Source organism: Hetaerina americana, unplaced genomic scaffold (assembly GCF_022747635.1).
Source record: "Hetaerina americana unplaced genomic scaffold, ioHetAmer1.1.p SCAF_18, whole genome shotgun sequence".
NCBI lineage: Eukaryota > Metazoa > Arthropoda > Insecta > Odonata > Calopterygidae > Hetaerina > Hetaerina americana.
The window spans coordinates 5,371,413-5,387,486 of NW_027286741.1; the positions used below are offsets into that span (position 1 = coordinate 5,371,413).

The 16,074-nt window shown below is 39.3% G+C and overlaps 1 protein-coding gene across 1 annotated transcript in view; it reads left to right on the top strand.

Annotated features, from left to right (window-relative positions):
• Positions 1-8,586, top strand: part of LOC139687205 (uncharacterized) — a 32,252-nt gene extending 23,666 nt beyond the window's left edge. The window contains exons 4-5 of the mRNA XM_071584327.1: positions 1,083-1,168; positions 8,054-8,586. Of these exons, the coding sequence (XP_071440428.1) occupies positions 1,083-1,168; positions 8,054-8,586 (619 nt within the window). The remainder of the gene's footprint in view (positions 1-1,082; positions 1,169-8,053) is intronic.
• Positions 8,587-16,074: the final 7,488 nt, after the last annotated feature.

Genomic DNA, 16,074 nt, shown 5'->3' on the forward strand with positions numbered 1-16,074 from the left:
ATTCCTCGCGCAATCTTTTGCCATGAACATGAACGATTATCGATTAATTTTGAAAGGATTCCCATTAGGACAAGTCGGAACCGACCTGGCATGAGGGTGATGTCCCCATTACTTTTATCCCCAATACCTCCCTCTACTCCCCCCCCCATACCTCCCTCCTCCTCCCCCAAAACGTTGTAGGGGCGAGTTTCAAGGGAGATTTTATTCGGAGACTTTTGTTGAATCGTAAATTTTTTGGCTGCCGAATGAAACTTCGGCAGGTTTTGTATGACCTTATCGAGGACAGCCAATGTGGTGGTCGGTAAAGGCGAGCAAACATATGCCGTGGTGAATATAAAAGCTCGTGTTTCGCATGGCAAATTCAGAAGTCAATCGGTTTCCCAAAGTCAAACAGCGAGTCCATTTGGTGAGTTTAAAAATTAAAATTAATATATAAATAAATATATATATACATATATATATATATATATATATATATATATATATATTTATATATGTTTGTGTGTGTATCTCTAATGGTATCCTAGGGTTAAATTACGAGAGTTCACTCGTACGAAAAGCTAAAGTCGAAATTTTTCTGTCGGAATATTAAAAAATAATAAGTTAAGACGATGTTCTCGTTTAAAGCCAACCTTTGCAGAGATTTAAAAACAATTCCTTTCACTCTTTAAACCACCTCAGCACCCAGAAGGATGGTGGATTGAAATTGTAAACTTTTGCTAGTCCCTGCTGACATGTTCGCTTGAACAATTCCTAGAGCGTCGCCTTGTGTGAGAGTATTTCATTTGTATTAATTCAAAAAGAACTATAGAGCGAATTCTCACATTTACTCGATATACACCTACGATGGTTTTTACACTTTGTCCATTTGGCAACTTTGACTATTGTGCCGTTATCAAGCTGCCGCCTTGATATTGACAAAGTATGTCCCAAGATAATGGCCAAAGTGGTTCGGAAGCCATTGTCGATAAATTATTTGAGGAAATTGACTTGTTTCGTCACTTTAATACATTTAATCATTATCGCCTTGGTATCCAAACAGTGACGCATTTCATGTTATTATTACTTTTTATTCTTTCCAGATTCAACACGATGAAGAGGTGTTTGATCCTTAGCGCGCTCTTGGCTGGAGTGGCCTTGTATGAGGTACACGCATTGCCAGTTCAAAGTGAGTTTTAATATTAACCTGATCAATAGCCTATGTAGTTGACCTACAACGTTTACAAAATTTACTGCATCAATCGGTTTCCGAAAACTTACAATTGAAGTAGGCCTGTAACTCGTTGAATGATCAATATTCGCTCATTGTTGTTTAACAAGATTTTTTTTTCAAATGTTGGATAGTTTTGGCCTTCGACCGAATAAAAAGTTAATACTCTGCAATTTTCAAAGCTCAATCAACTCGAAATATTATACTTAATTTTTGAATTAACCTCTGTTTTCCCATCAGACCCATTTTGCAACAAATGACTGGTTGAATCGAACGTGTTGCTGATGGTTTGAAATTAAGTTCTCTTAAAAATTTCTGCGAATGGAAGGCTTACAGAAATTTTGTGAGATCAGTCTGATTATTTTTCTTTCCTATTTTTGCTTCGTTTCGGTTGGCATTAATAGGAAATGGTTTTATCCACGAAGAAGTGAGTGGTGTACATACTCTTGTGCCTCGCTGATTTTCCGGGAGAAAATATATATGCAAATTAGTATGCGTAATAAACAAATTATCCATCTCAGGTTTCCGTAAGCTTGGAAAAATTTACGAAAGTTTTGAAAATTTTAGTACTAACGCTAATAAATGCCTTACAAATTTGCTCCTCGCATTTCATTAAATTACGCCATTGGCTTGCATTGATCACAGTACGCATCCAGTCGAATTTTACATACATTTTCAAGTACGTCATGTCGCTTTGTCGAATATGGCCTGTGAGCAGCTTATTGATAAAATACGAGGTGTGTCCGAAAACTATCCGACCTGCGTTCATATCTCCGCATTGGCAATAATCTTCATGGTCATCCGGGCCGTGTGGCATCCTTCGAAGTAGTTTTGCCCATTTGGAATCGAACCACACACTCCCAGCGGTGCTTCCACAAAGAAGATGGCCTTCAGCTCGCATTACTCTCCATATGTCGTCTCGAACCGCTTTCCTTTGAGCGCCTTTTTTCAATTTTGGGAACATCCCCAAAAGTCGCAGGGAGCTAGTATGTAAGTAGTGACTACACAGGAAGAGGCTGGCGAAGCTGTATGTATCATCTCCTGTGTTTCGCGATAAATTGCTGCACAGCAAGGTTCGATGAATGCGCTTGGCGCGTGTTATCGTGGTGAAGAGGCCAGCCAGTCACCTCGCTTGACCAGAGATACGCCGTCGTTTTCTTCTCACAGCGACATCACGCAATCTTTTCGGAACTGCACAGTAATATTCTTTGTTGATCGTCTGACCTCTTGGAGCAAATTCGTAGCGCACAACACCCTCACAATCTAAATAAATTAATTTAAAAAACGCAGGTCGGATACATTTAGGCCGTACTTCGTATGACTCCCTGACGTCCGTATCCAAGATTTAATGGCAACGTTTCTGCTCATGGCAGGGTGTCCACCCCAGGCCCTTTGTTTGCGTTCCCTGCATTATTTCCCCCTCTAGTTCATCATACAATTCCTGCCAGTGTCCCGAGTCCCACGAAAACCCTATCCTCCCCTCTCCTCACTCTCGGAAATCCAGCATTCTATTACTACCTTCAACTTTTAAATGTCTCCCATCCTCTGTCCAGGTTAATGAACGTTTTCCGTTCCAAGTAGACGCACTGAGATGAGGAGTCTTCTTCCAAAGATAGCCTTTATCTCTGACATCGAAATCCTAGCTTCAATGTCCTGTTTTCAATTATGCTAGACTGAGCTAGGAGATTTTTTAAAAAGCATAGAAAAACTGGAAGAAAGAAAGCCACCGTTTTATAATTATACCTCAAAAATATATCAAGTAAGTAGGCCAAAATTCTGCAGGGATATTATTGCTAAATAGATAAATGAGGGAAACACCGGGAATCGCAAAGGGAACGAATCAAAAATCATATTATTTACGATTCCTTAACATCGGATAGAGAAGCCATTGTTTCCAGAGGAAGCTGGGCTAGAACTTAACTAAAGATTGTTGAAGATGTTCTTGTAGGCATTGCAAATGTTCAAAGAAAGAATCCAAGAGAATATGGCGATAACAGGAGGAAGTAAAAATGAACGGGATGGAATCGATAGAATCTTTTACTTCCACATGAATGACAAAAGTGGACTGAATTAAATTTCCATCGTTAAAGAGCAGAGTTGATGAGCTATAGGAAGTACCGATGGGAGGATATTCAAGAAAAGGACGAAATTATCAACCAGACGGAAAAATAGAAACCTGTTTGGAGCAGACTACCGCATGACTTCTTAATGACCAACAACTTTCTCGAAGTTTTGATTTCGGTGGCCATTTCTGTGCATACAGATTGCAACAATTGGTAACTGGTGCCTGGTATTCATTCTACTTTGAAAGAATATACCTTACCCCCCCCCCTTACCAAATGCAAGCCATTTTGTCAGAGGTTAAATTGAAACCTATTATTAAAAATAATTTTGAACCAATAAATATCTATAGCCTTTAACCATTTTCATTTTGAAAACGTTAGGATTACTGGAACATCGACGCCATTAATTACTCTATTTACTTCGGATGGATCGAGATGTTGCAGTGGCTAAGGTACAGGGTTCCCACTCAGAGGGTCTGGGTTCAAATCCTGGAACCAACAAATATTTTTCAGTTGTATCTCGATCTCTACTTGAGGTGCTTTGTGAAGGGCACTTCGAGTGAGTACGCCCGTCCGTCCGTCGGATGGAACGCTAAACTGTTTGATCCCTTGGCTCCTTTCGTTATTAGAGTAGGCTGATGCCAACGCTGGGTTTCTCTGCACCCATTATTCTTTCCTGTCCATGCATAGCGGCGCAAATGACTTCAGCTGTTGGTTGCATCTCATAAATACGTCTACTACTACAACGAACTGCGGGAGATGCCGCGACAGTAGCTTTAACAGGGCTCACCCCAATAGTGTGAATTATTTAAAAGCAGATATATAATTGTGTAAAATACATTTGCCTTCACCTGGATTTAAACCAGGGTCCCTCGAAATCCGGCCGAGCGCTTTGACAAGTTTAGTTACCGAGGCGTCCTCTTCTTAAAGCCCAAAATGATGGAATCATTTGGTATCACTTTCGTAATCTCTGAAATTTTGACCATCAGTGATTTGCATCCACACTTGAGCCAACACTGCTGTTCATTTTCATATAATTTGCCGTTTTTTCTTAGGGTATTAACCATCGAAAAGTACGAATTCCAGACACTCTGTAATTCGAAATATATGAGCCTGAAATTCAATGAACCACGTCATTCAGGAAGAATTAAATGTTAACAAATGACATTTTCGACTCAAAGATAGAATCCTGTATTCTAAATTTTATATTAATATTAGGTAAATTACCGGTTAAGGTAGGTTTTTGGATGGACACAGCTACTGAATAAATAATTTGTGATTCCTAACAAAATCCAGTATCCTACTCTTAATCAGACCACTCTTCATCCCTGAGTACATTCCTCCTCCCTTCATCCGATCCAGCATCCCTATTCTCTTCCTTCCCTTTCCTCGTTTACCTAACATTCTCCCCTCTATTACAGTCTTCAACATCCCGCTTCCGGTCAATACGCCCTTCATCCACTTTTCCTACCCCCATATGATTTCTCACAACAAATCCCTTTCTTCGCCCACCATACCAAGTACTTCCTAATTTGTTTTCTTCTCTGTCCATTTCACCTCACTTCTTCTCCACACCTACAATTCAAAAGCCTCCAGTCTACGTGTATCCTCCTGCTTCAATGACCACGTTTCCGCGCCGTACATAGCTACGCTCCATATCAAAGTTTTTACGAGTCTATTCTTTATATCCTAACTCAACGTCCCTGTCATCATCTCCCTCCTCCTTGTGAAAGCCTCTCGTCCCGGCGCAATTCTTCTCCTTACGTCCCTACTACTTTTACCGTGTTGGTTCAAAACACTTCCGACATACGTAAACTGTTCTATCTGCTCTAGTTTTTGCCCAATGGATAGCTTACCCTTTTTCTTTCTAGAAAATCGCACAACCTTTGTTTTATTAATATTGATTCTCATCCCATACCTGTCGCACTGAATTTCCAATTCACTCAATAATGCTTGCAACCCCTTGGCTGACTGACAAACCAAAGCTTGGTCATCAGCAAACCTAACTGATTTTACGAATTGCCCTCCCACTTTTAATCCTACCCCCAGTTCTTCCCATGTCTCTTTAATCATTTCCTCTGCATACAGGTTGAACAGAAATGGTGATAATGGGCAAACCTGCCTTACATCTCTTCCTAACACTGCCCAACCGGACTCACCTTTCCTCACCCGCACCTGAGCAGTCTGAGATTTGTACAGGTTGCGGATTAGCCGCCTTTCCCTCTATCTATTCCTATTTTCTGCATAATAGTCATTATTTTTTCCAAAATCACTATATCAAAGGCTTTTTCTAAATCTACGAAACATGCAAATACCTCCTGGTTGTGTTCTTAATTCCTCTCTATTAGTAATCTCATTACTGCAATGGCATCACGCGTACCCTTCCCCTTCCTAAACCCAAACTGATCATCGCCTAAGTAATCATTTGCCTTTCTCTCTATCCTTTTGTTTATGATCCTGAGAACAACTTTAGCTGCGTGGGATATCAAGCTTATCGTCATGTAGTCCTCACATGATGTAGCCTTTACCTTTTTCGGAAGAGGAACTAAAACTGATCTCACAAAGTCTTCCGGCCAGATTCCCTCCTCATAAATACTACGGATCAGCCCATATAGCCTCTTCCTCCCACATTTTCCTAAGCATTTTAAAAGTTCCACGGAAATGTTATCTACCCCCACGGCCTTATTTAGTTTCATCTCCCTTAATGCCCTTTCTATCTCATGGTCTAGTATGCCTGGACCTAAGCTGTCCTCCTCTACGTCATTTTCTTTTTCAATGTCTAACTTTGTTGGTCTGAGTTCTTTACCATACAGTTCTTCTATATACTCCTTCCATCTCTCTTGGAGTCTTCCGGCCAGATTCCTTCCTCATAAATACTACGAATCAGCCCATACAGCCTCTTCCTCCCATATTTTCCTAAACGTTTCAGTAGTTCCGCAGGAATGTTATCCACCCCCATGGCCTTATTTAGTTTTATCTCCCTTAATGCCCTTTCTATCTCATTGTCGAGTATGCCTGGAACTAATCTCTTTTCCTCTACGTCATGTTCCTTTTCCAAGTCTAACTTTATTGGTCTAAGTTCTTTACATTATATATATATATATATATGTATGTATGTATGTATATATATATATATATATATATATATATATATATATATTTATATATATATATTTATATATATATATACAGGTATATGTGTATATATATATATTCTATTGGCTATACATTCTACCTATTCTGCATATTCTACTCAAGCTATACACTACTATTCTCCTAATACTGTATTCTACATACAATACTGTATCTACAGTCTATCCCACCAGTCGCCGCAAAGACGTATGGCAGTGGGTGTTTTGTAATCATTCACACTACGCCTATTGCAAAACGTACACAAGTACTTGGTCTCCGAGGTATTGGTTTCATCCCAATAATTTTAACCTTGCTCTGGGCCTTCGCATGTCTAATGATCCCCATCCTAGTCTAGTCTAGTCATAAATATGTGATTCTTCGTGTTCTCTCGGATGAATTTTTCATTAATCTGGCGGTTCTTCTTAGCATCTTAAGTACATGTTCATCTACAAAGAACCTTAGAGGATAGTATGATGTATTACAGTCTAATGCGTTGTTATTTCGTGGAAAAACTCTGGACGACAGACAAACAAGGACATATTCTATTGCTCGTGAAAAAGTGCTTTGCCAGCATGAACATCTAGTCTTGTGAATGCCCAAACCCGTTTTGCACACAATCTCATCTTAAGTAATCAAACCGGAAGTTCATTTGAAAGACGTGTCGAGCTTAAATTATCTTCACACACAAATATAGGGCCGTGACAGCTCCTATTCATACATTCATATCATAGGGAGGCAAGTGGCTAGGCATTGTCCAGAGACGTCGCACGAATTCGAGACCTGAAAACCCTGTGAACCAGTAGGTCACTCTAACAACAACCCTTGTTGTTGGGCCAACAGGCGGCGAAAACACTCTGATCTTAGTTATGGAAATTCTCGAATGTAATGGCTTTGGTAGCATTTTTATTCCAATAAATCGAATTTTGACCGGTCAGAGAAAACTAGTAAAAATTATTGCTTGTTCGGAGAACATTTATCGATTTGAACATTGTTTACGATTCACCTACAATGCGAAAAATATTCCATGACGACATTTTTGATTCAACAACCACAAACCTACCCGTAAATTCAATAATCGACGGATATTGGCTACTGTTATGAATTCAGGTAAAAAGCTAAGTGAGAGAGAGAAAGAACAATGTTTCTAAGCCTCTCACGGCTCCTAAGAGAAGCTGCTTCCAGCCATGGGCTGTCTACAGCATGTGTCTTGTAAAGGTTTGATTTTCATGTAGTTTTATTTAATTGTCATATGGCGCTTGCCGATTGCGAAGGAGTTTGCCGGGTGAGTCTAGCTCGTTGTAGGTTAGTGTCGCAGAGTTAGAGCTACTTTGGGTCTTCTGTGAGGTTTGCGGACATGGGGATCGTAGTCCCAGATACCATCGAGGAGCGAGTTTCCAATGTTTGCTACGGCTGTTGCCATGTTTTCTGCCTGTTCTCTCAGAAAACTGACCATGGGAGGGATGTTTAAGTCTTTACTGATGTAGCTGTTTCTGATGAATCATGGCGCACCAACGAGTCACCTCAGTAACGATGGGTTGAAAACGTTGATGAAATTGATAGAAGAGTTCAGAACAGTTATGCCATGCCTTAGTGATGTTAAATTGATCCTCATTTCTCAATCAATTGATTATCCGTTGAACATTCACAGATGAGGACGAGGCAGCGGCGACTCCGGGAGGAGCAGATGAAGGGGAACGACTCTTGAACTCCGGCGCGGACATAGTCCAGCGAGATGCCCAAGGCTTGGAGAAAGACAAAGAACGACATTGGTTTCCTCACGGATCCGATAGCCATAGCATCAGTTCCAAAAGTATCACTTCCTCAACTGACAGTTCCAGCGAGGAACACTTCTTGCCCCATTGGCCGAACTCTCACAGCAGCGATGACTCTAGCCATGGATCGAACCACCACTCAAGCCACCATTCGAGTCATGATGACTCAAATCACGATGACTCAAGTCATGATGGTTCTAGTCATATTGATTCGAGCCACGATTCAAAGTCCAGTGATTCCAGCGATTCTGACAGCAGCCATTCATTCAAGAACTGGCTTTTGAAGCCATTCCGTCACCACCACCGCCACCATCACCACGGACACCACAGCTCCGACAGCGACGACAGTGACGACAGCAGCCACAGCCACCATGACGACGAGGTACCAGAAACCATGACCCCGGAGTAGGAGCAACCCAGTCCAGTCGGTCAGTTCTCACGCCCGAAGCAGTTCGAAGGGGGACTGTGATGTGCCAGGAAGAGAGTGACCGAAGCAATGGGGGCTGTTTAGAAGATGAAGAAGGACGAGCCTCACTCTCACACGGACACCGCCAGTGTCTTCCCGGAGAAACTCAATTCGTAGGAACTCCAATGAAAAAGGCCCGGGTCCGATTGTCTTAGTATTTTGAAGATCGTCGCGCGGTGAGGTCTTCCTTTAAGGAGAGAGTAGAGCTGTCAATTCATGTCTCTGTCGTTTATTTTTCCTCTATCCTCTTGCTCTTTAATCTCACCTTCTGTCTTCTACTGTTACTTCTTCACTTCTGGCAATAAATAAATAGAAATTGTGAAATCTATTGTATTGTATTTTTTCTAGATGCTTATAGAGGGTATACTGTCATCAGGTGGCTCCAATACGCCACGAAATATACAGATTATGTCATCTCTTGATGCTAAGTTTCAAAAAATGTGCACGGTAACATTCTGCAAACGATGATATCATGCATATGAATTAACAAAACACGGGTGAATGTTGCTGCATGGAAAAAAATATCAATTCTGGTAGGATTTTAATAATCTCCGTTTTACGCAAGCCGGTGTTAAAATTTTCATTACTTACGTTATAGGTTACTATAAATAAATGCTCGTTTGGGCACAGAAAATGTTACTTCGGTAATAAAATCCATCAATATTGGCTATGGTTTTATTATCATAGGTTAGATGAGGACTCAAGGATTTATTTGCCACTCGTATGTTAAAATTAATACGGCAACAGTTATTGGAATAATAATAATAATCATTATTATTATTATTATTAAATATTTATGACTAGTGAAGCGCAAAGAGGTAAATTAAATACATTCAAGAATAATTTACTTATTTAGCCCCCTCCAGGAAGTGTGGCAGGGGATGAATACACAAAACAATCCTTCTGGTACAAAATGTCTTTTGCCCATTAACGCGGTCGAACAATATTATTGTGATTCCATTAATCATTCGTGGAAAAATGGCATCTTAAATCTATCTGTTCTACATTCGATCCCTATAATTTTACTGACATTATTTCTCTTACCGTAATAGGATAGGGGTAATGATGCATTTTCAACATCAATGCTAAAGAGACGTCCTTCCAATTCATATGAAGAGTTTTTAATCTGCGTAATTTAACCTCCGCTGCATTGAGTGATTCCCAGCATAGCTGCTCTAATATGTTGAATACGCTACTAAGTTCATGATAGCAACGTTTTGCAAATCTAGCTCCTCCATGCTGCAAGCGATCCGATGCGGCAATCAATCCGACTTCGAAAGGATCCCATAACATAATAGTATAGGCAGCATGAGAGGCTAATATTCTATATGAGGCAGGCTATCTAGCGAAAGATAAATTGAATTCTTTCGTCTCCTCGTCACAATTCCAAGTAATATTTTATTAACCATTTGACTACTAAGCGAGTGGCGAGAAAGAAGTGATCAAACGTATTCTCAGCAATTTGGTCTTAAATATCTTTCCTAAAATTTGCTAATGAACTTAGTACGTAACGCGCATTTTAAGCCATTTTATGTCCTCTTCTTAAAACACGCAACTTTTTCTTTTGGGCTTCTTTATATATATATATATATATATATATATATATATATATATATATATATATATATATATATATATATATATATATATATATATATATATATATATATATATATATATATATATATATATATATATATATAATTCAGTGCGACAGGCATGGGATGAGAATCAATATTCATGAAACAAAGGTTATGCGATTTTCTAGAAAGAAAAAGGCTAAGTTAAACATAAAAATACGAGGGCAAAAACTAGAGCAGGTAGAACAGTTTACGTATCTCGGAAGTGTTTTGGACCAACACGGTCATAGTAGTAGGAACGTAAGGAGAAGAATTGCGTTAGGCAAAGAGGCTCTCGCAAGGAGGAGGGAGTTGATGATGGGGACGTTGAGTAAGGATGTTAAGAAAAGACTCGAAAAACGTTGATATGGAGCGTAGCTATGTACGGCGCGGAAACGTGGTCATTGAAGCAGGAGGATAGACGTAGACTGGAGGCTTTTGAAATGTGGGTGTGGAGAAGAATGGAGAAGGTGAAATGGACAGAGAAGAAAACAAACGAGGAAGTACTTAGTATGGTGGGCGAAGAGAGGGGTTTGTGGGAGCAATCCTATGGAGGCAGAAAAAGTGGATGAGGGGGGTATTGACCGGCAGCGGGATGTTGAAGACTGTAATTGAGGGGAGGATGTTGGGCAATCGAGGAAAGGGAAGGAACAGGATAGGGATGTTGGACGGGATGAAGGGAGGAAGAAAGTACTCAGAGATGAAGAGGGACCTGATGTAGAGCAGGATATTGTGTTTTGCTAGGGATCACAAATTATTTAATTAGTAGCTATGTCCATCCAAAAACCTACCTTAACCGGTAGATGACCTAATAATAATTATATATATAAATATATATATATATGTATATACATACACATATATATATATATATATATATATATATATATATATATATATATATATATATATATATATACATATATATATATATGTATATACATATATATATATATATATATATGTATATACATCTATATATATATGTATATATATATATATATATATATATATATATATATATATATATATATATATATCTATATCGTCGAAAGGAACCCTCTTCGGCAAAGCACAAATATATAAAAACACTGATGTAGATTTTCAAAATATAGAGACACAAAAAGAAAGAGCACTCACATATGTAGTTTTGATGTTTTCTTCAGATTCTGATGAGGATGGTCGTGCCGTCTAAGCGCCAAACTACATATGTTAGTGTCCTTTCTTTGTGTCTCTATGTTTTAAAAAGCTACATCTGTGTTTTTATAAATATGTGTATATATATATATAACCTAGTATATATATATATATATATATATATATATATATATATAACCTAGCATTAAGTGGTCCGTGTTCGCTAGTCTGACCAAGAGTTTCTATGGTAAAGATTTTTTTACTGTCGATTCGTTACTAATAAATCAATCATTTTTTCGCCCTTGTTTGGTGTATTGTCTCGTTAAATCCCATGTAACTATACATTACGTAGGTATATGTGATAAAACGTAAAGGAATTTATTAGCGACTTGCAAATATCTTAGCCTTAATCCCCATGTTTTTAAGCCTATATGCTCCGAATCAATAGATGGGGCATTGAAGTCTCCAGCGATTACTATGTCCTGTTCGTTGTTATCGTGAGGAGAATGTTTTGACTTGGTGTTAAATTTCCAATGTTGAATCGTGCTTGTGGTCCGGTGGTCTGCAAAATGAGCATACATAGATTCTTTATAACTAAGGGCCACCAATTGAGCAACAAACCCTTTCCAAAACATTATCTGAAATTACCTCAGGCCTGCTGGCGCAAGAATTTTCCACTTCAATAAAGAAACCAAATGCATTCGTTTTGTACTATTTTAGTGTAACAGTCTTAATGCGGTGAAACAAATGTTTCCTGTGACCAGTCTTTACCCTTACATGCACGCTTTGAAGGGGTCACGAGGTACCATATACTTGTGGAAGAATTGGATTAGGTTAGGTTTGGCTGATTAATTAACACCCCCTACGATCCGAATTTTACACGACTTGCGGAGTAATCTATCGATTTAAATAGACTTATAAGACCACATTACTACAGATCCTACTCGTCTTGAAATATATTTTATCTTCTTTCATCCACAACCTTCATGACACGTGCCTTTAAGTGATTTGCAGCAGTTTTAAAATACGACTATCATCCACTCTACTTTTAATCGGTTGCGATTGCAATAAAATATGGTCAAAGACGGGTTTTGAGTCTTTGATTCGTTTGGTCTCCGAGGAGATTATTTGGGGCTAAACCATTGTCGTATCACTGGTTGTCCTCCAAAGTTCCTCGTTTTTTGCCAAACAACGAGTTTCAATATATGACTTCGGGTCAGGTTATCACCAACGGCACTTAGCAGGACAGCTTAAGGTGGTTTCATATGGGTAAAAAATGTATTTGCCTGTTTATTATTGTGTCTTTTAGATGGAAACTTCGAATCCTTTTCTTAGTATGGACTCATTGTGTTTCATAATCATATTTTCATGCATCATTATGGAAACCTGTTGTTGGGTACTTCAGCTATCAATGAAGTAAATGGACTTCTTCCAATGAACTCTGTACGTGTATCGATTTATTGCCTCATTTCATTTTCGCAAGGGACGTTTTTCTTTGCCTTTTCCGCGATTGAGCTCACAAGCTGGATGATTATGCTTATGTTAAGTTCCTCGAGGCCTCGACCCTGACCAGGATCCGTGAATGTCCCAGGATGCTCCTATGGTTTTACTCTACATATATCATATCCGTTTAAATAAGGGTTAAGGTATTTTTTAACGATTTAAAAAAAATTCGATCTCGATAACTTCCAAGAAACTGCAAGAGATTCCGCAACAGTAACTTTTAACGAAGTCATCCGCTAATGTGCATTTCAATGCAACGATTTTAAAGTGTAAAAATCATTTGCCTTGACGGGGATTCGACCCTGGATCCCTCAATGTCCGGCCTAGATCTTTAGTCAGTTAAGCTATTGAGGCGTTCTATTATATTTTGAAAATTTGGGGGCTTTTAAAGGAACAAGATGTTGTGACGAAATTCCGTGCATACAATGTCACAGGCATTCGTAGTCGTGCGCGACGCGCCACAGTCCACGAGGTTAAAGCCAACTTTTAAACACTTTGGCTGTCATTACCTTTGACGAATTCCAAGAAACTGCGGGAGATGTCGCAACATCGTGGGATCCGCGAACGAATCCCAGTCAAGGTGAATGATATTTACGAGCTAAAATTGTAGCATAATAATCTCGTGCTAATTTTTGCATTTATAAAACACAGTGTGAATGACTAGTCTAAGGATGGAAGTATTTTTAGTGAAGTGAATGGTGACAGTGATTTAGGATGATGGATACTACATCTAGGTGACATTGCACCTAAAATCAAAAATTACGAACCGGTTGGTGCAGTTCCTAGATGGTGGTTTCAAGCGCTCTGGCTTCCCACTCCGTGGTCCGTGGTTTAAATCTGAGTAGTGGCAAAATGTTACAGGGAGGTATCCTAATCCCTATTTGGTGTCACACGTGGGGAGAGCTCTTCTAGTGAAGTGCGCCGTCCGTCTGATGGGACGTTGAATATGTGATCCTTAATTGCCTTTATTTAAGAAAGGGGAGATGTTTTCGCTAGGTTTCTATCCGTCCCTTCTCCATTCCCTGAGTATACGTACTACCCATTGCGGATTGCCCACCTATCCATAATGGTGCATGTGACCTCATCTGTCAGTTGCCTCTACACTAATAACTACAACTACTGCGTGTTTGGCGTCCATAATACAGCATTCTTCTCCTCAGCACCATATTTCAAAGGTCATCTCGAGTTTCTGTTACCACTGCGATGTTATCTGCAAGCCGGAGAATGTTAACTTCGTCGGTATTCACCTAAACTCCTCTAAAGGCTAATTTTTCGAATTATTTTATTAGCCTCTTATTAGATATACGATGAATAATCCTGGTGCAAGGCCGCATCCTTGTGTAACTCCTTTGTTTATTTAACTTCTACTTTCCCTTCCGCTTTTCACCTGCATGAGTGTCATCTGGTCCCTGTAGAGTTGATGCATGGAGATTAATCTATCTCCAACGCTATATTAAGGCAATGTAATTGCATTAAAATACAATTTCTGATTTGAATTTTCAAGGAAATTGAATCTTTTACCCGATAAATTCGCAGCTTTAACTCTTTCTTAATTTTTGAGATATAATTGCGTGATCGTCTGATTACTCCTAAAGCACTTTTTGCAAAGAATGTTAGACATTAATCTTTGGAAAAACCTAGAAGGGGCAGAATTTGGACTTTCAGAATTACAATATTTCACTGGAAACCTTTAGGCAACGAACCACGAAGAAGACGCTTTGTGTAAGGCAAAGCACGCCCAATTATCAGTGCAAGTAGTCACTTAAGGGGGAGGAAAAACTTTGTTAACGTATATAAGGATTTCCGACCGGTGAGTCTTAATATAGTAAAGCACAGATAAGAGAATTGCTGAATGAAGAAAGGTAGAATCGAACGAGGCACTTTCAAGTATCAGATTGTTCATTGGTAACCAAGGCTTAGAAAAATTGCATCATATAACCGTTTTTCCATTCAAACCTAGCTTTAACCGTAGACTGCCAATGCATAAAAAAGATAATGGTTCTTTTATCATTGAGTCCTTAATAACAAGAAGCCCAAGTCATTAATAACTATTAACCGCACGGCGCAATTGAAATAATCACAGGTAAAATATACATTTGTTGCGGCTATTGAAGTTTAAGAATTAGGTAATGTGAGAGAAAGATTTTAAAAACCCTAAACATGAACTTTAAGTTTAAACCCATACATGGTCATTTTGCGTTGTGCTATATTAATGGTTGTTATATCACGCAATGGGCGCATGGTGACAGTGACGGGAATGCTTTTATCTTAAAAAGTACCATAAATAAACCAGTCAATATATCTTTGACTCTTATAAAATTCCAATTACCTCTTGTCTGCTAAGAACCTCTCGTGGTTATTAGAAGTTAGTTCTTCGAGTAATTACCTCAAAATTGCAGTAAAGCAGACAATTGGAAAATCAGGAGAATAATGGCGGAAGAAGTCATGCGACATCCGTTTCGGTCTCCATTAATCCTCTTAGAACCGGTCTCCGATTACTAAGTGCGTAAATGGAATATGGCAAGGGTTCGAGTGGTCACCTGCACTATCTTGGACATTTACCCGCCCCCGAAACTTCCTTGCTATCCTTACAAACCTCCCCCTTTCCTGTCCCATGCGTCTTCCCGACATTGCCATGCTGTCCACTACGTACCACCCTGGAGGAATGTGTCGATAGGGTCGAGGTCATTCGAGGAAACAACAGAGGTGCTTTCCACCGAAGTGGTTAATTGGCAACGTAGCTATTGGTGAGGGAGAAAAAAGCGGTTGCCCTCTGGAAAAGATGAACAAACGATACACTTGTCATTTGGCTCATCTGGAAGCGGCAAAAAAGCTTGAAAGGTGTACCACAGATAACAAGTGAATATTACAACTATGTCGGTCGATGCAAGCAAATGGTGACAACAGTAATTCCAGTGAGAATATACAGCAGGCCAGTAAATTAAGAGATAAGATATGGGGTTAATTTAGATTAGAAATTGACGCAGAGGAAAGATTGCGAAGTTTTTACAAATATGTCGGGAGGCGAGAGGAAATCTTCGGGTCAAAATCTTGAAGAAAACCTGGAGGCGAGCGAATATAATGTGAAAGAGGAAGCGTAATATGGAAATTCTCCATGAAAGGGAAGAATATTAGATCAGCTGGGAACTGGAAGGAAGGGGATTGACATATC